The sequence below is a fragment of the Phycodurus eques genome, chromosome 13 (genome assembly GCF_024500275.1).
Source record: "Phycodurus eques isolate BA_2022a chromosome 13, UOR_Pequ_1.1, whole genome shotgun sequence".
Taxonomy (NCBI): Eukaryota; Metazoa; Chordata; class Actinopteri; order Syngnathiformes; family Syngnathidae; genus Phycodurus; species Phycodurus eques.
Genome location: NC_084537.1, coordinates 7,535,182 through 7,556,311, shown reverse-complemented (window position 1 = coordinate 7,556,311; position 21,130 = coordinate 7,535,182). Strand labels below are relative to the sequence as shown.

The window sequence follows — 21,130 nt, the reverse complement described above, 5'->3', positions numbered from 1 at the left end:
AGATGTACTCAGGCACATGAGTGGCCAGTATTGGTCAACAACAGATATGCAAATAGTGCAGCGTGGCGAGACTACTACAGTGAGTGCACGAGTAATGTATAATTGGCCCGACAGAAATGTGACAACAAACTCAAGACAAAAAATTGGCAGCATGTTGCAATGGAATTGTAAGTGAACCTTTTAAGAAGTTAATCGCAAGTCTTGACGAAATATCTATAGGCTAATCGATTCTAGAAAGATTCGATAGTGACAGCCCTAGTCTTTATGGAATATGGTTTGTTTTTTTGTATTTTTGAGTGGCGTAATTGGAAAAGTAATTTCGGTCATCTGTATTTTCCACATACATAGAGGACTGACAATAAAATGTTACCATACCATCCTACCATATCATAGTTTATGTGGTTCAAATGAGGTAGCAATCAAATAAAATTCCTAGGACAAGTTTGTTTTGAAAGGAAACCTATAAATGGCCAAATTACCTGAAAATGGATGCTTCAGAACAAAATGGCAGGTTTGCTGTGTTTTTTAAAGATTGGCTTCTTGAGACTTTTTTTGTAGATCTATGAAATAAATACATGGCTATCAAATTTCATGTTGCTAAGTGAAACCAGCTTTGGAGGCTACATTTTCAAAAAAGTAATTTTGTGTTTTGCGAATCTTGAGAGATGGCCAATGGATAATACCTCTACCAATCCAAATGTATCAGCCCAAAATTTATGGTGGCGCCAGATCCAACTCATTCCAAGTGATGAAACCCACATTTTGCATACCGCTGTTTTTTGTTGCTTTGGAGTGCTGAGCTGCAATAAAAACCACAGACAATTATGCACTCCGGGCCATACTTGCCACTCCAAAAAGTAGCTAATGTGGAAAGTCAGAGTAAAAAAAATGATCAAAAGCACATGCAGCATTTAGCATGATATCTAGCACACAAACAATCAATCACAACAGACATGTCATGAACGGTGCTGCTGTGGCTGAATTTGGCAACGGGTTGTCATCTTGTTCTCGTTAGGGGGCTGCTGAGGGGGGAAATGGGGAGGAATGGTGGGGGAGGGAGGAAGAAGATGGAAGGCGAGCGTGGAAGGAATGAGGTCATCCCCAATGGTCGCCCGCGAGGATCTGAGGGCCGAGAGCGGGTGTGGTTTGCACAGCGATAAGGAGGGGGAGCTCACGGCTAATGCGAGAACATGTTCGGGGAACTGACTTTCCCACTTTTTTGAACCGCCTCGTGATGGTCTATTAATTCTCTTCTTGCCAGGACATGTCTCCGACAGAGATGGACAAGCACAGGCACAGATCCCTAACAATATCCTCTATATAAGATGAACCCTCACTATTTATGGGGGTTAGGGACTAGGAATAGCAAGAATTTGCAAATAATAGATGCCCCACGCCCTCTAAAATTGTAACTGCCAATATTAATAGTTAAAGGCGGCACGGTGCTCGACTGGTTAGCACATCTGCCTCACAGTTCTGAGGACCGGGGTTCAAATCCCGGCCCCGCCTCTGTGGAGTTTGCATGTCCTCCCCGTGCCTGCGTGGGTTTTCTCTGGGCACTCCGGTTTCCTCCCATATCCCAAAAACATGCATGGTAAGTTAATTGAAGACTCTACATTTCCCATAGGTGTGAATGTGAGTGTGAATGGTCGTTTGTTTATATGTGCCCTGCGATTGGCTGGCGACCAGTTCTGGGTGTAACCCGCCTCTCGCCCGAAGATAGCTGGGATAGGCTCCAGCACGCCCGTGACTCCAGTGAGGATAAGTGGAACGGAAGATGAAAGGATGGAAAGTTTAATGCTTAAATATACCCCAAACTATGATGCAAAAACACTTTAGCATCATTTCAAACTCATCTCAATACTACCCTTAATAACTGGCTTTCAGATCAGATCATTTGTTTTTCAGACAAAATACATCATCTCCTGACTTTTAATTCTGTATTGCGTTTACATCACTCCCCGCGTGTCTGCTCATATGGAAACTAGACTTTACGCGATCAGGATTTTGGGGGCCGATTATAGATCAGCGAGTTTAAAAAAACGCTACCCGATCACCGATCCGATCACAAGATGGAGCAATGTGTATTTAAATGACCTGTTCAATTATTGTATATACTTGATACCTTAATTGCTTAAAAAATTGTAATCCCAATAAATAATGTATCTTGGTTCTTTTATTTATCCCAGTCATAGTGACAGACAGAACAAATGAATGGTCTTCTATGAGATGGCAGGAAGTCAATACAGTAATTAATGTATCCACTTTTTGTGACATTTTTGATTGTTGGTGTGCCGTGAGATTTTTCTGTTGTAAAATATGTTCCTTGCCTCCATAAAGGTTGGAAATCACTGCTCTAATCAGATCGTGTATTCTAATCAGTCAGGTCAAACCAACATTACATGACAGAAATAATGGGTGCTAACTTACTGTAATTAAATGACTTTATTGTTAATTAAATTACTTCACCCACACCGAAACCTTAGAGCATGATTTGACAGAACGGTGGCATGTTTACGTCCAACCGTTCGTGCTACCGCTAGCTTGCTAGGCTACGTAACATTTTATTGCCTGCTTGTGAGCCATATCGTATTAAAAGTACGTGAACATACCTAAAGCAAGCCTTAAACGAACGTCCTCTCATGTCCTGAGCACCGGTGACCACCAACACACGTTTTCCCCATTTTGTCCTTATAATACCGTCGGCTCACTCCACTTGTTATCGTCGCCACAGTAATGAGTGATAAAGATAAAGACCAATGATCGTAAAAAAACGGGATGCAGAATAATTTTATTGCAGTTTTATTTCAATTGTGAAAGGGCAAATTTGTCTCGTAGTCTGATTATGTGTTGCCTGTCTTCGCCGTGTTGTCTGTCCCACAGCGGCAAGGTTTTTCTTTTTTTTTTTTTTTTTTTTTTTTTTTTTAAATAACTTCTTTGACTGTCAGATATTTATAGTACGACGTCAAAAGACATGCGACAAGGCTAAAAATAAACTACCTTATGGATTCATTTATACTGTGCACACGGCAACGCGGAATAAATGTCTTTTGCGGAGCTGATCAATGACGTCATTGATCGGATCGGCAAATTATGACTTTAAAGCCGATCAGCATAAAATGCTAAATATCGGCAGATACCGATCAGCCCGATCAAATCGGTGTAAACTCTAATGGAAACCTGTAAAAATACCAATTACTACTTTTCTATTAGGCAATTTTATGATTTGTTTTTACCCAGTGACACATAGAAACTAGGTATATCCCAATCACATTTTTTTTTTCACAAGTCTGATTCACTTGATTGTGAGCATCTGCTGATGTAGAGTCCCGATCCGATACCTCGGCAATGCATTAATAAGAAAAATAAATTTCCTAGTCTTTTTTAAAAAAATGTATCTGAATACAAGTATTCCAAAATGATACCGTACACAACAATGTTTTCACAGTCATTTTGATAATGCAGTGCTGTGTGGCTTTGTAGTGGATATATAGGTAGATTTCTATCCTGATAACAGCCAGCCATGAGCTGGTGGCCCAAATGAGTGGTGTGTAATATATTCAGGTAGTACTTATCTGTTATACATAAAAATGTGCAAGAATGTACATTTGTGAAAGGCGACGCTCAAAACTGCGAGCGTTTACTGTACGTCACAAAGCTGTCTCAATAGCTCAAACAGACAAGGATCTGTCAGAATGCTACCGAGGCTACACTGTAAGCCACTTTTACGGAACACAGGAATGTAAACGCACACACAAGACGGGCAGATGGAGTCGTCATGAGAAACACCTCAGTGTTGTTTTAACCTTGTGGCCTTCCTGTCTGCTCATCTCCCACTATGAGAGAACACGACGCTACGCACGATATTCAGCTCACACACACGCTTACACAAACATCTAAATAAAAAAGTATACAAACCACATGTAAAGCCATACAGGTAACATCCATCAGATTTATCCAAAATAAATAATGAGGGGTGGAAAAACAAAACGTCATGCTCAATGTATGTATTGTATTACTGCAAATATGTCAAGACAAAGTAGCATTTAATAAGTGGTGTGCCACATTGTGAGACCACAACATTGTGGAGCAACCACGTGAGAGTCTTCTGGGATCGTTGTTCCATTCAACCATCGTCATTTGTCAGTCATCGACAATGTCGCCACAAAACGCAGGATAATCATCGTGCTCATGTTGATAACACATGGAAAATCTCCACACTTAAAAAAAATAAAATAAAATGCACCACAAGAATGAAGTTGTAATGTCATGAGAATAAAATATGAATTTTTGTAAAAGGAGTATTTTTATATATTTTTTAAAAAAGGCTTTTTTCTTTTTTCAAATAGCCGTTTTTTAAAGTCAAAATTTAACAAGGAAAAGCACTTTAAAGCCATACTGTGATGAGGAAGAAGTATTTTTAAGAAAAAATATATTAAGAAAACAAAAATCTGGGATTTGGTAGGAGAAAAGTTGGAATATTACAAGATTTAAATCGAAATTAAACAAGAAAAGCCACACTCGTAAATTCATTAGGGTCTATTCAGGTGATGCTGTTATGCTTAGCAACTGAGCTCATTCTCATTTGAAGAAATTGTGTTTTCACCTTTGGTTACTGCCGTTGAAATTAAATAAGGGCGGCGAAATAATTACAACTCGTGGAATTTTATGATGACGACAAGCTCCAGACATGTAAAACATTCGAATGCTGACAGAGGTCACAAATGGATGGTGACCCTTGTGATGGCGCACGCAGCTGTGCAACACACCCCCACAAACACACACACATACAGACATCATGTTTTAAAGGCCTGGCATGGTTGGAGGAGTGTCATCTGACACTCAGCATGTGGTCATCTGTCCGGCTCTGGAATGACACATGACAACTAGGGAAAGACTTTTTCATATAGAAAACGCCTCTTACAAATCCTTCACCGACGAGGCCGAGGAAGGAAGGAAGGAAGGATGAAGGAAAGATCTGGAAAATAAGGATTCACTCCACTTTTCCTGGCACACTCCACACACACACACACACACTTTCTAAACTTGCAGTATATTTGTGTGTGTGTGAGTGAGCTATTAAGAGACAGCGGCATTCCTTCCAGACCTTTAAAAACGTCTGCTTGCCAGAATGGACTGAAGATGAGTCACGGGAGCTGCCAGGAGCTTTGCAGTTGTCTCTGCCGAAGGACGTCCCATAATCCAAGAATCCTATTGCTTTTGGACGACATCCTAACTCAAGATGTTTGAGGCAGCGGAAGTTGTTTGTGCTCTATCAGTCACATATTTCAAACTGACCTTAGCTGAAGTCAAATTACCCTTAAAAGTTACTGGTGTGAATAAAGTTTCAGACATTGACGGCTTATTGTGTTACATTCAAATTCATGCCAAAGCAATAATATTACTGATTTTGAACAGAGATTGTTTGAGGTAGCTGAGGCCCAAAGGTCCAATCGGTACCTCAGATATCTACCAGTCACATTTAACTCATGCGAAGCAAAATACATTTTTCAACAGGTGGGCATGGAGGAGGGTCTCACCTCGGTTGTATGTGAAATTCAGGTTTGTAAACCACTGTAATGACTGACAGATCCCTGTAGATGGCGACTTTGCATGCTTTGGATTTGAGATCGGCACAGCTTTTGAGTTGAAGATAAAAATTACAGGGTGAGTCTCTGCTTGTGGTCACTGATGGTGTAGTGGTACACTCGCCTGACTTTGGTGCAGGCAGTGTGGGTTCAGTTCCCACTCAGTGACGGTGTGAATGTGAGTGCGAATGGTTGTCATTGTCTATATGTGCCCTGCGACTGACTGGCGACCAGTTCAGTGTGTAGTGCGCCTTTCGCCCGAAGTCAGCTGGGATAGGCTCCAGCATCCCGCGACCCTAACCAGGATAAGCGGTGTTGAAAATGGAAAAATGGATCTCTGCTTGTAACGTCAATGAGAGAGGAATGAGAGAAATGCCATCACGTTGGAAGTCATACAAATTCAGGCACCTCATACTCCCAACAGATTATGCAGAGCTGCCATCTAATAAAAATTCACTTCCAGAACAATTTGTCAAAATGTGTCTGAATTTCCATATTTTCAAATTGTTTCAAGAATATTTCAGTGCGAAAGTCATAATCAATCGTTAATAAATTATTCCGTCAATATTTGTCATTAATGTTTTTATTACATCAACCTTGTCATGGTGGACACCGTTGCAGCCTGAATCAAAGTATTAGTCTATGAGTTCTGAAGTTACATGTGCAGTGACGTACTAATTAATTTACGGTTCAAACGCAGGATCCTGTGTGGACGTGTATTATTTTATATTTGTATCTCTAAACGTATTAATTGGCCTGTTATTTTGTTGCTCAAAGTTGGTTACTCTGCGAAAACGCGGTTCCAGCCAGACCTATGTGACAAGTGTATTATTTCAATGTTTTGTGACCGCTTCTAACAATAACTTGGCGATTAGCACCTTGTCCTCCCCTTTCTGACACTTATAAAGAAGCAGGGTAAGAAGTGTAGCTTATTCGCTACCATAGAGGCGATGATCAGTGGCATACAATGCGTTGACAACGGACGCAAAGAGAACTTTCGCCTCAGCGGCTTGGCGGCTGGGGTGCGTGATAAAATAGGGTGCACCAAGCAGCTGTTCAATGTGGCCGCACCGGTAATGTCAGATGCTGTATTTTTTTCACCAATATCCAGAGCAATCTGTCACGGCAGTAACGATTCAACGTTCAGCAATTTCCGTAACATTTGGGAGCTCTTGAGTATGTCATTGTTTTGTATAAACAGAGTATGTGTCGCGGTAGGTAGTACAAAGTGTGTGTTGCGATCATGAAATAAGAGAGCAGTTCATGCATAGCAAACGCCATATAAAAAAACCACTGACGTTCAACTCAAGCAATGAGAAGTCATCATTGCTCCCTGCGGGTTTCATAATTGTACATCTGATAATGTTATTTTGTCATCAAAAAAAAATATTAGCGTCAGAGGCAAAGCTATGCTCAACATTTTTCTAGAAAAAAAAATACTTTCTATTTTTTTTTTCTTTTGGTAGGTTCAGTGCTTACATTGTGACAGAACACAATATTCTGCGTGGGTCTTGAAAGATCAGTCAAAATGATGATAAAACTGCTGGCAATATTGGAAACTGCATCAAAAACATCTGGCAGTAAACAAGTTAAATAAAACAAAACAAAGCAACAAGCACACACACACACACACACACACACACAGTCTTTGCATCACAGTCCTGGTAAGTGTGGAGCTGGTTTGCGGCATGCGACCACAAACACACGGGTTCTGCCTCCAGAGTGCTTTACAACATCCACACTGCGTGCCAATACAATCAACTGCTGCTGGGATTTCAACTTGGAGCACACGAGCAGAAGGAACACAACTCCAAGCATTGTGCTGGAAAAGGGAAACTGCACGTAATTAGCGTTCCGTGCAGTTTCCCTCTGTCAGTCTACAGAGGCACAGGATGCTACCAGTTCTTTCTGCTCATCATGCTACAAACACAGTCTTGCTGGTCTTACCCGGTCTTTGTCGTCCGCCACGTCGCACAGCAAGTCATCCAGGTCCAAGATGCCGCCATCACCGTGCTCCAGGCGGTGCACCTGCAGCCAGTAACTGGCGTCCTGGAAAGAAAACAGCAGCGTTGCATTAAAAGAAACAGAACTATCTTACAAATACTGAACTAAACAATCCTAAACGATTGCCAACTGACGTGTGGGTCCTCCGATCCATTCCTGTGGGTGGCAGTAATGCCCCTCACAAAGTAGGCGCACGTCATTACTTTTCAATAAAGGAAAAACAGTACCGTTCCATTAAATAAACTAACACCTTAGAAGAAGAAAAGAAACTAAACAATCAAACAATTGCTAGTGGCATGTTGTTCCTCTCCAATCTTGGAGGTGGTGGTAATGGGCAACATGAAGTAAGTGGACATGTAATTTATTTTCAGTTAGAAAAACATGCTAGTGTTCTTTTAATATAACAGAAACATCTTACAAAATAAACGAACTACACAATCCTAATTGACTGCGATTGACATGTAGTTTCACTCCAGTCCTGTACGTGATGGTCAATTCATATAACAAAGTTGTTGCATCATAGTCAATCCATCAGATAAACAACAACAAGGCTTCTCGAGTCCCCTTTTAGAAGCGATCCATTAATGGTCACATCAAAGGTCATCAAGCAGTTTTTGTGTCAAATATGAATCCAGCCGAGCAGGCCCCGAGATGCTACTCAATATAATCTCCGGGAAAATGGCAGAATGTGTCTGGCAAAAACATTTGGGACAATATACACCCAAACTTGAGAGTGACACAGTAATCAGATGCCTCACAACAAATACGGCACATGCAGATGGATTCTAGATATCAACATTTAACACAATCTGTTCTGGGTGTAAATAGCTTTCTCCAGTGTGCGCCTTTTATGTAGTACAATGTTGTGCCACAACATGGCGAGCTACTGAAAGACATGCAATGAAGAAGAGGCCGAGCAGGTCCCCAATAGTAATAGTTAATGTTCCCACAAGCAGAGACAAAATACGCCCGAGTATTGTTGTATGCTCTATTGTACGTGTTGCTGCTCTGTGTGTGTTAACGGAGCAGCTGTTTGAAGAATTACAACTATGTTAGTGTAACATCTATGCTAATTTACATTAGCCCATCTATGGTATTTTGTATTATATATCAGCATTAAGCTCGCTGACATTTGAACATTTTGGTATTTAAATACACAATGTTTGGTTCTCTTTTGTTTTATGTGAATGATTTACAGTAAACTTCAACTGGGAATGGCAAAAAGCCTGAAGTCTACAAAAACGCAGTCACCAACATCACATGGAATTTTTTTTCGATACAATTTATGCTTGAAAATCATTGTTGGGTGCTCAAATACATTAAAATTCATTTACAAAGTGTGTTTTAATAAGTTTAAATATGTTTAAAGCATGTGTGAAAGGTAAAACCCAAAACATTTTTATATGGTCTCTCTATAGAGCAGATGTTCACGTATCCCAGGTGGCTCTGTAATGTATCCCTTGCAAGAAATGGGGGTTCACTGTATTCTGTATAATGCTATGTAACAAATGATATTTTTTTTTTTTTATATATTTAAAATGAAAAAAAAATAGGGGTTTGTTGTCAGGGCTGCTGACAAGTCAAATTGTGTTTCAACACACAGAAAGTCCTACACTAACAATAGATTATTTAAAATGTATCTCAATGTGGTCTACGCCTGTAATAAAAAAGATGCACTAGCACAAGAGGCACTAGTCCCATGCCGACCTCATACACATGTTCTGGTCATGTCCTAAAACTACAAAAATGTTTGTCTAAAATATTCAACCTTCTTCAAATTGCTTATAACGCTGTGAGAGATCAGCACATTCTATTATCTTTAGCACCATGCTGGACAGGCGTTTAATTCTTCTCAACTGGAAGCACGCCTTGCCTCCGTCCTATGATTGATGGGTCAATGAGTGCTCTATTATTTCAAATTGGAGATGCTTGAGATTTTCTCTCAAAGGCAAATTTGGAAACCCCTGCTATCATCATAGATTTACTAAAACACTATACAGAGGAGTGACAGCCCTTCGGTTTCCTGATTGCATTGTTATTTTAACTTAATAACTACTGCACAATGTTTTGTCCCATTTTTTATTTTATTTAGTACTGTATCCATCACCCAGATACAGTTGAGATGGGACCTTAGGTTGGGAGGTTGGTTTTGATCTGAAAAATTTTTAATGTTAGCAATTTTTACGTCTTATTTTTTTTCTGTTGTACTGTTGATGCTCAATAGAACAGTAAAAAAAATAGTTTGATTTCACCAACAAATAGCTGACGACCTTCAGCTATGTTTTAATTGGGAATATTTTGATTCCCAGCCGTCTTGAACACTTCATAAATGTCGTGGAGATATTGTCACGCCCCCCAAAAAATAAAAAAAGGCAAAATGTATAAAATGTCTAATATATATATATATATATATTAAACGACATAGAACAATACATCTACATGGTCATGGTTACTTTTTAAGTTGTTTCAATACAAAAACAATCATAGTTGGAATGAAGTCGCCAACAACTCTTTTCACCAGTATTCTTATTCTGAATTTATTATCAAGATGCATTCCAATAACACTGATATAATTACATATTAAAATGAGGAATTGTGGCCAAATCTAATGTACTTTATGACAAACGATGTAAATAAGGGATGAACTATATTATAACCAAAGCGACACGACAACTTTATCATCACTTCATCTCTTAATGAAATAATTGTGAGTCACAGTGCTACCTTTTGGCACCAGAGACGTCAAATAAAGCACTACAGTGTCCGTTAACGCTATTGTATCACACCGAAACAGTATCGTAAATGAAATAAGAATTACACATCGCGTTATTAATCCGCCGTGCAGTCAGGTCGCATGTTGCTACCAAGCTAACTACGACCGACCGACCGCCGCTCTTTTTCTTCTGTTGTACTGTTGCCCAGTGGGAGTCTTCCTTTCCCGACATGCTTCTTATTAACCACAAAACACACCGAATAAACAAATACATTTTTAAAATAACCGCTCCGAGGACGGCATGTCGTCGTTGAAGTGAAGCGATGACGCACGATGACGCAGCAGCCCCTCCGTTGAGAACTCCAAGCAAACAAACAAAAACGTTGCTTTAATGAATCCGCTTCAAAGAGCAAAGACGTGACGGAGTGCACACGAACGTCCACTGCGCTGTTTTTTTAAGCACCACCAGAGAGACTCACGCGACGACAAGCCGCCAGAGAAAAGTACCCGGTGGTACAGCCACGTTACGACCGCGAAGAACTGTCAATTTAAGAGAAATAAATCAATGGAAGTGACGTCACGCAAACACGGTGAGGACGAGGGGGCAGAATGTGTGGAGCTCGTGCATCTGTTCAACAATCTCAAGTGTTTTGACAGCATCTACCTGAACAACGTGCTAATTGACATGGAGGTAGGTGGACAATTGCTACTCATTTCATAATCATGGATTTTTTTTTTTTAATAAAGTGTGTAACTTAATACAGATGTGATCACTTAATTCAACTGAAACAAACTAATACTTAGTAGTAGCTTCATAGTACAGTCCACATTTTTTGCCGTTTCATTGGGAGCGTTCGAGAAACATTGTGATGTAATTACAATTGTGTGATGCATGTGCATTAACACTGGTTGGTAGAAGTCCCATTGACTTTCATATAATATTGGCTAAGAAAACTCATATTTGTGGCTTTTTATCACCGTGTGCAAACTGATGGCAAGCAAAGCTATGCAGCAAAGCTTCTGTACAACAGCACCACCCAGGATTTGTCTTAAATACGAAGTTACAGACAAATGTGTCCCAAATCTGTCCACTGACCTGACCAGAGGGGATGTTTTTGATTGACAACTTTTCATTTCAGCCAACACAAAATGGCTCATATCCATTTGTAATTTGTATACAGGAGTAGGCCTACTTAACAAGTAAAATATCACCAAAAGTAACAGAGTCATCAACTATTTAAGAGTGAGGTGCAAGTTATTAGTTAATGTGAGATTTAGCAAAGCAAACATGCTATGTTCCACTTGTGTCACATAATGGCTTCACCTAAGCTTTCAATGAGCTTCATGTAGAATCCTGCGTTAACAATCTATATGTACAGCCCATAACGCAACACGACACTGCCAGTTATTGATTAACAAAAATAAGCAGGAATTAACACGATAACCTGTGGTCGGCAGTTGACTTCCATCGACTTTCTGGCAACAGAGACACCACGACACCATTTGGTGACAACATGGCAAACGCTCCCATTGTCAAAAGTTGTAAAATGTAAAAAAAAAAATAATAATAATAATAATAACCGATTTGTACCACTAAGCTTGTTGGCATCCTTTTGCCAGGGTAGCTGAAGTTTTTTTTTTTTTTTTTTTCTTTAAATCTCTGTAAATGGCTGAAGAGACAACAAGAAGCACAGCTGGAGGTGGCAGAAATGAAGATGTTGATGTTCTCTCCAGGAATGACCAGGTTGGATATGATTAGAAATGAGCTCAGAGGGACAGCAAAGGTTAGATGTTTTGGAGACAAAATTAGAAAAAGCAGACTTTGATGGTTTGGACACAACCAGAGGAGCGATAATGGGTATATTCGTAGAAGGATGATGAGGATGGAGCTGCCAGGCAAGAGAGCTACAGAAAGACCAAAGAGAAGGTTGATGGATGTCGTCAGGGAAGACATGAGGGCAGTTGATGTTCGAGATGAGAATGCAAGAGATAGGCTTACATGGAAAAGGATAAAGGATTACATGCTGTGGTGACCCCTAACGGGACAAGCCGAAAGGAAAAGATAATATGCGGCTTAAAATTTGTGAAAAATCAAGCTAGTGTTCAATGAACGAAAGTTCATGTACAACTTCATATTTTGGGCGAATGTGAACTGAACTTAGTTCATTTGTACCTGATGAATGTTACTGAGAACATGCTCATTCTGGAGTCTGTGACCGGTTAGCGCACAAAAGTTTTTCATTTTCATTCGAGGGTGCCAGGTTTTGTTAGGGGCTTCCAGGACAAAACACGGCTGAACACACTGTATACAAGCCTTCATATGTCGAGCGATAAACGCAGTATTTGGCAACCAATTCAGCGAGGTTGCCATTCATTTACGTGTGCGGGGTACATTCGGGGACGCTCCGTAAATTAGAGAGAATGTGTTCTTTGTTCGGAAAATTATTATCTGTATCAGAATGCTTTAGTTACAATAGGGCTGAGAAAAGAAATAAATCACATAGCGTACCTTTGAAGCATTAGGAGTTTTTTTTCAGTTTGCTATTCAATGTTTTTGTGACTACAATTTGCCATACTTGGTTTTCGCGAAAACAAAGTAATGACAATGAGGTCTTCCGCAAATGGGCTGCTTTGTCGAAAAAGTCTTCTTTTTTTTTCACCTCGGGCAGCTGCCAAAGGTGAAGCCTTTTCACGGCATTACTTTGAAGCAGTAATCTATGCCTTCATCACATCCCGACTGGATTACTGTAATGCTGTTTACTTTGGAGTCAGGCAGCTGTGTGTCAAACCTCAACAGTTGGTTAAAAATGCTGTCGCTCGCCGCTTAACTGGAACATGTACAAGGGAGCACATTACTCCAATTCTGAACTCCCGCCACCACTACCTGAGCACTTTTATTGGAGTTCATTTTAAGATTCTTGTATTTGTTTTCAAATCTCTAAATAGTCTCGCCCCATTTTACCTCTCTGAGCTGTCCCATCACTCAGGTCAGCAAACCAGGAAATGTGTTCCCTGTGTGTACTGTACCGCATACCATCTCACAGTTTGGTTCTGTTTGGTCCACATATGTTTTTGTAATTACGATCTTGGTTCATTTAATACAAAGTAATAGCGATAGAGTCCATTGTTGTTGAGACTTTTGTTTAAACAAACCCAAGCCATGATTCTCGGGATGCTCCCATCAGAACTCTATGCTGCCGATTCTGATAGCGAGCATCTATTAGTGATATCTGCCGATCACTGCTGATACCGTACATCTGGATTAGCTGTAAAATGTTCAATTTATTTATGGTGAGTGGTATTGGCTGTATGATCAGACGTGTTTGTTTGGGTTTGCTTTGCAGGTGCACTGCACCTGCGCAGTGTGAAGGGGGCGCTACACTAAGGCTGAGCGATTATGGAAAAAATAATCATGATTATTTTTTATTGATATTGAAATCACAACGACTGGTTTTTTTCAGTTTTATTTATTTAACGACGAAAACTAAACTTGAAATATAAATATAAATAAATATAAATTAGTCACAAGTGAAATAATATTAAAATAATAGATATTTAAAAACAGAAAAATAAAGTCATTATAAATAAAGTCATTATTGTCTATCGTGTCTACAAATATCCTCATTATTCTGGCATTTAACAAATAGGAATATTTTTTGTAATCCTAATTGACCTAAAACAGGAAAAGCATAGTCTTGATTTCATGTCACAGTCAGGAAAAAAAGTGTATATTTAAAGAGTCTTAACTATCTTCTCTGGGATTAATTGCCCAAGGTACGAGCCGTGGACGATCAGTTTTTGTGATAGGAAATGAAAGGCATTGATAGACGAGCACCAAACGTGTATTTTCCACTGAATCGGCCGATCATGATCGGGGGCTGATCGAGTACCACTAAATGCTTCATGTCATGCTTTACAACCATATACCCCTGTGAACTGAACTCGAGTGCTACGTGGGAACTAACATGCCGACTACCTCTATTTTCACAGTTCAAAGCGTCGCAGAGCATCACGGAGAGCGACATCTCAATGCTTGAGTTGCTGATCGACTTCATGGAGGCCAACAACACAAACCAACCCGACGACTCAGACTTGGACAGCACCGAGTCCAGCAGCAACAACTCCATCCTGAGCAGTGGCGTAGACGAGCCGGACAGTTTTGGCGACTAGTTGATGAGAAAGTCAAGTTTTTTTTTTTTTTTTTTTATCCAAAGACTTTCTGATAAGGGTTTTGTCGCAGCGCACTTTTTTATAAGTTCTCAGGTTCTTGTCAACTTATTAACTTGAAGTTGTTGAAAATGTGAGATCAAATCATATTCTGTTTACAAGTCAAATACTTTTTTTTTTTTTTTTTTTTTTTTTTAAACACACTGTTTAATTAAAGCAACCGTACCTCAACTTTGTTTTCACATGGATCAGTTACATGCGTCAGTGAGACTGACAAGAGGAGCGACTGGTGCCAAATGGCTGCTTCAAACCAGAATGGTTTACTTCCTGTTCAACTTTTGAGACTTTTATGTGCGACCTTTTACGATTGACATTTCCAACCTCTTTCACGTTCATCGGTGAAATTGGTATCGGGGGATTTTTTTTCTTCCAACTTTCCAGAGGGCGCAATTGAGTGAGTTTTGATTTTTTTTTTTTTTCCAAGAGGGCCTTCAAATTAACAGGTGGTGTTATTAATGTTTAACTATAAGGCCTATTTAGCCAATTGGAAGCCTGAAGTAAGATTTTTGTGGAAAAATGCAACAGCAGCAATGATGAATGGAGGAAAAGGGATTCAAAACATGAAGTGAGTGGTGTTACTCCAGAGGAAAAAACAAAAAATAATCACATTTGAACAGAAAATAAAATGTAATGCAAACAAAGGAAAACAGTTGTACACTTTTAACCTTGACTGGAGTTTTCATGTGGTGTTGGCCTTTTTTCCTGAGGGAATGATTGAGATTAAGATTGAGGATTAGGAGGCCAGATGGAGGTTTCCAAACACAAATGCAGACAAGAGGCTTCTTTTATATTGTAGTGATTAAAAGTTAAAACTAATTCCATTTGCAGCAAACTGGCACTCATCCTCACAGCAGGTGAGGTGAATAAGCAACAGATTGAACAACAGAGCCTTACTGGCACTTTATGCAACCAATTTTAATTTTTATTTTGTGCTCATTAAGTGTTAATGTACCATTTCCATATGATTTATACTAGAAGTGTACAGTCACCCAACTAGCTACCTAATTTGTCACATCTCAAAATATTATAAAAGGTCTATTAAAGATGAGCATTTCTATCGTATTTCTGCTTATTTTATCAAATGCAGGAGGAGACTTTGTAACTTTGTCTTGGCTAAGGCTCGGCGATATGGCCTTAAAATAAATTCTCCCAAAAAAAAAAAAAAAAAAAAAAAGAAAAGATTTTAAATGATCCCCCACCCCCCTTTGCTGTCATCATTCAAAACAAGTTTAGCATAGCACCGGGACAATGGAAGCAAATGAGCTTTTAGCTAACTCTCCCATTTCTTTTAATTGTGCACTGTCCCAGTAAAAATAAATTAAAATTGAAAAAAAACTAAACGTTTCCCCCCCCACCCACATTCTAGGATTTGCTTGATTTCTCTTGGTCACAAATACGCTTTGAGACTATTTTGTACTGTCAACTTCCACAGAATTACAGTGGTGATTTGAATTAAGTGTTGCCTTGAAGTACGAGAGACACGATTTATGACGTATTCGAGATAAAAGCTGCCGTTCAGATACTGTTTTTGCATTGACTTAAGAAAAAATGAGATATGAGCACTGTATGGTGGCAATTAACTCACTTCACAACGAGCAGCATTCTGCAGATAGTAAACAATTCAAAAGAGACTTCGGGCTCCATGTTGAACGTAACTGTCAAACTAAACATCAAAGAAAACTACACAGTGTATTACAAACCACAACATAGCTTCCACTAGCTTAATCCTAATACATAATGGGAAACGCAATAGACGGGCTAACGAATAGCATCTATGTGGAAGTTATAACTCTTTAAGCAACGGATATTTACAACCCAAATTCCAAGGAAGTTGGGACGTTAAACAAACAAAAACAGAATACAATGATTTGCAAATCATGTTCAACCTATATTTAATTGACTACACTACAAAGACAATATATTTAATGTTCAAACTGAGAAACTACCTTAGAATTTTATGGCTGCAATACATTCCAAAAAAGCTGGGACAGGTGGCAAAAAAGACTGAGAAAGTTGAGGAATGCTCATCAAACACCTGTTTGGAACATCCCCACAGGTGAACAGGTGGGTGCCATGATTGGGTATAAAAGTAGCTTCCCTGAATAGCTCAGTCATTCACAAGCAAAGATGGGGCGAGGTTCACCTCTTTGTGAACAAGTGCGTGAGAAAATAGTCAGAACAGTTTAAGGACGGTGTTCCTCAATGTACAATTGCAAGGAATTTAGGGTTTCATCATCTATGGTCCATAATATCATCAAAAGGTTCAGAGAATCTGGAGAAATCACTGCATGTAAGCGGCAAGGCCGAAAACCAACATTGAATGCCCGTGACCTTCGATCCCTCAGGCGGCACTGCATCAAAAACTGACATCAATGTGTAAAAGGATATCACCAAATGGGCTCAGGAACACTTCAGAAAAACAATGTCAGTAAATACAGTTTGGCGCGACATCCGTATGTGCAACTTGAAACTCTACTATGCAAAGCAAAAGCCATTTATCAACAACACCCAGAAACGCCGCCGGCTTCTCTGGGCCAAAGCTCATCTATGATGGACTGATGCAAAGTGGAAAAGTGTTCTGTGGTCCGACGAGTCCACATTTCAAATTGTTTTTGGAAATTGTGGACTGTTATGGACACAAAGTTCAAAAGCCAGCATCTGTATGGGGCTGTGTTAGTGCCAATGGCATGGGTAACTTACACATCTGTGAAGGCACCATTAATGCTGAAAGGTACATACAGGTTTTGGAGAAACATATGCTGCCATCCAAACAACGTCTTTTTCATGCATATTTCTGCAAGACAATGCCAAACTTGCCCTGCAATTGGCTGGCAACCAGTTCAGGGTGTACCCCGCCTCCTGCCCGATGACAGCTGGGATAGGCTCCAGCACGTCCGCGATTTCATCAGACCAGAGAATTTTGTTTCTGCAGGTCTGAGAATTGTTAAGGTGCCTTTTGGCAAACTCCAAACTCGAAGCCACGTGCCTTTTAGTGAGAAGTGGCTTTCAAAGGCCTGATTGGTGGAGTGTGTTAGCAATGTTTGACCTTCTGGATGGTTCTACCTCCACAAGGGAACACTGGAGCTCCGCCTTAGTGACCATAGGGTTCTTGTTCACCTCTCTGACCAATGCCCTTCTACCTCAGTTACTCACTTGGTCGGACGGCCAGATCTAGGAAGGGTCCTGGTGGTTTCCAAACTTATTCCATTTCCAAACAATCGAGACCACAGTGCTTTCGGGACCTTCAATGCTGCTGAAATTCTTTTGAATCCTTCCCCAGATTTGTGCCTTGACACAATCCGGTCTCAAGAGGACTGCAGACAATTCCTTAGACTTCATTGCTTGGTTTCTGCTCTGATATGCACTGCCAACTATTGAGACCTTAGGTGTGTGCCATTCCAAATGATGTTCCATCAACTGAATTGACCACACGTGGACTCCATTCAAGTTGTAGGAGCAGCACAAGGATGATCGGTGGAAATCAGATGTACTTGAGCTTAAGTTTGAGAGTCATAGCAAAGGGTGAGAATAATTATGTTTGAATGTTTACATTTTTTATAAATTTCCATAAATGTGAAAATATGTTTTTAATTGTCATTATGGAATATTTTATGTCGATTTTTTAAAGATACTATACTCAAATCAGCTTTAGAATAACTCTGTAACAGCAAATTGTGGAAAATGTGAAGGGTCTAATGGCAATGTATATTGTCACAGAAGACTATATTCTTTGGGAGTCAAAAGGGTCCATGGGCTCGTGATGATGACTGATAAACTTTCTGGCTAGAAGGACAGTGGCCTTAGTGCACTTGTGAGAAAAAGCATCATTGCTTGATATAGAATCCCAGTGAACATTTTCCAAACACGCTCTCAATTGCCGGCTTCAGATAGTCTCCAGGAGGTTTAGCAAATAGAGAGTTAAAATAAACACGAGGAAGGACAAGGGCGTCCCCACAGCAGGCGTCTCAGTGCTCACATTATAGACTTTTACAGTGGGCCCTCAGTTCATGAGTGCCCCGACTTTGACGGCCTGATGGTCCAATTACTAGCTCCCCGTGCTATTGATAGCAATAATAAGCTGGACTGAACTGAGTAAGTCTAAAGACCTTGTTGATGGCTTAACTGTCGCCTTGTAAGTGTTTATGAGCCCACTAAACTGTCAGCAGGTGACACAAACCAGTCAAAATGCGTCTTGTATAAACAGTGATCAAATTGCCAACATTTGGCTGGGCAATTAATCCATTTTATTGATGAATTTGAGTCTTATGGCTAGGACAATTTTTTGTTGTTCAGTTCAAATTTCAAAGAGCGTCCCAGCTGACATGCACACCTCACACTAATAACATAGCTCCGAACAGAGTAACTAGTTTACAAAAGCACAGTCTGTGCTGACAATTTAGCCACTTTTCTGACCCTTCTCACAACAACGTGACTAGCGAATTTAACATGAGCGGAATAATTTTCACATTGTTTTGCGTATGACAAGAAATGTGCCCAGTGGAAGTCAATCGCAGAGCCAAATACAGTATATGTTGCAAAAGCAGCAATTTATCCACGTTGGAAAGTTTTGATCAGAAGTATATGCTTCCAAACAACAAATCGGTCGCCTTGCCTCATCTGTACAACTGTACGTGAGAAGACGCTTGACTCTTCCGACAACAGACATATGGACCGGGTGAGCCATGAAGTTGGATGGCTCATTTTATGATGTTAAATTATTGAACATTTAAAATGTTAATTCATTAGGGATCATGTTTACATAAAAAGGAACAAAAATATTAGCGGAGGGATAGCTAGCTAGCATTGACCATCAAATGAATGATAGCTGGCAGCGAACATCAGTTTGAGGGACAATTCCAGTAAATGTCCGACAGGCAAGCAAGGTAAATGATGCAGAGAAATGTCTCACTCCCTATTGAAGTGCATGCAAAGTGATAGGAGGGGGAGGGGTCCTATTGTTGGTTCGAGCAGTCGGTAAGACCAACGACTTTTCCTCTGGTTGAAAAAGTCGACTCTTTTTGGACTTTTGGTACTGCGGCCACAAATTCAGGTTAAGGTTAATATATTAACGCTATCTTAAAACATTTGCAATCAGCTAGCACAGGGGTGGGCAAACGTTTTGGCTCAGGGGCCACATTGACTTAGATAATTTGACAGGTGGGCCAAGCCAGAACCAGATGCTTACACATAAAAAAAAATAAACAAACCAAAAAAAGACATTGTAGTGTTAATAGTTAGATGTACTTTTAATGGAAACAGTGTTGTTTTGTTGATCACCTTTTTTGCCAGTGCATCAATGTCTGGTGTTAGTTTTGTTGTGGCAATTCTCAGAACACATCACTCAGCTGGGATCTGTAGGATGTTTCGTTGGTGTTCATCACACAAAGTCTGTTCACACACATATGTAGAGCCAAACATCACCAGCATCCTCTGTGCCATATTCCGGATTTTTGGAAATGTGTCTGCGCTTCATGAACCACAAAACTCATCCAGTTTGAGAGTTGAAATTCTCTTTTAAGACAGTATCACATCGGTGATCAATAAGTTCCATCTGCAGCTCCCGTGGTGCTGTTACAGGGTCTTGTGTGACTGAATCTTGGATGGCAGTTTGTCAAATAAATGGGTTCTGCTGAGCCTGCAAGATTAATTTTTAACCGCTGAGCCGTAGCCATCAGTTCCTGTGTTGATTGGCTGCTAGCATAATCAGCATGCTTGGTAGAAAAGTGACGGCTGATGTTATCTTCCTCTAAAACCGTAATGGTTACTTAACAAATTAGACACAGCCTTTGACCGGACTTTAGTGAAAAAGTATTTAGTACTTAGTTACTTTACTGATTACTGGAGCTTAAAAGTAGCTTGGTTACTATACTGATTAGTTGATTTCAAAAGTAACTAAGTTCGAAAAAATAACTTTTTAGTTAGTTTCTGCAGCTGCCAAGTGGCAGGGGATATCACTTATCCACAGTACAAAAAAAGCATTAGCTTAACTGTACCCATTACTTGGTAATGTATGCCACACAAGTTACAGTTACATCAACATGAACCAATAACTTAAATATTAGTGTTAAATCAGCAACTTAGTGCAGAATTGACATGATAACAGTACAGTAAGTACCTAAATGTAAACAAGCACACCATTCTCAGTACACTTCTCTAAAGACTCTTAACTGATTGATAGATTGATGCCGATTGTGGTCCATGAAGGCAACTGTGTGCGTATGCGTAAAAATGAAAGTGAGTGCCGGTTTGATATTTGGGGCACACACACACACACACACACACACACCATTGCGCCCACCACTGTAATTTTGATGCGAAGAGCGAGAAAAGGTGACAATATTACGCAACTGTTTAACTAGCAAAGCAGTGGGTGATTGACGGGGGGGGAGAAGCACTTACGTGACGTCAGCTGTGCAGCCCGTCAAACCAGCTCACAGACGGGACTACAATGGAGTTCAAAGTTCTCACTTTTCATTGTAAATATTATTTAAAATGAGTATTGCAAGTTCTTCAGTGAGACAGTCCTTAACCTCCATGACCGATTTATGACACTTCGGTATGACCCGCAATGCATTGCGCACTTAACACGCCAGTAAAA

General features: G+C 40.0%; 1 protein-coding gene across 8 annotated transcripts in view; it reads right to left on the bottom strand.

The window, feature by feature from the left end:
* Window positions 1–21,130, bottom strand: part of LOC133411869 (partitioning defective 3 homolog) — a 239,468-nt gene that overhangs the window by 190,119 nt on the left and 28,219 nt on the right. For all 8 annotated transcript variants that reach the window (XM_061694629.1, XM_061694635.1, XM_061694633.1 and 5 more), the window contains exon 2: window positions 7,536–7,637. In XM_061694629.1, coding sequence (XP_061550613.1) covers window positions 7,536–7,637 — 102 coding nt within the window. The remainder of the gene's footprint in view (window positions 1–7,535; window positions 7,638–21,130) is intronic.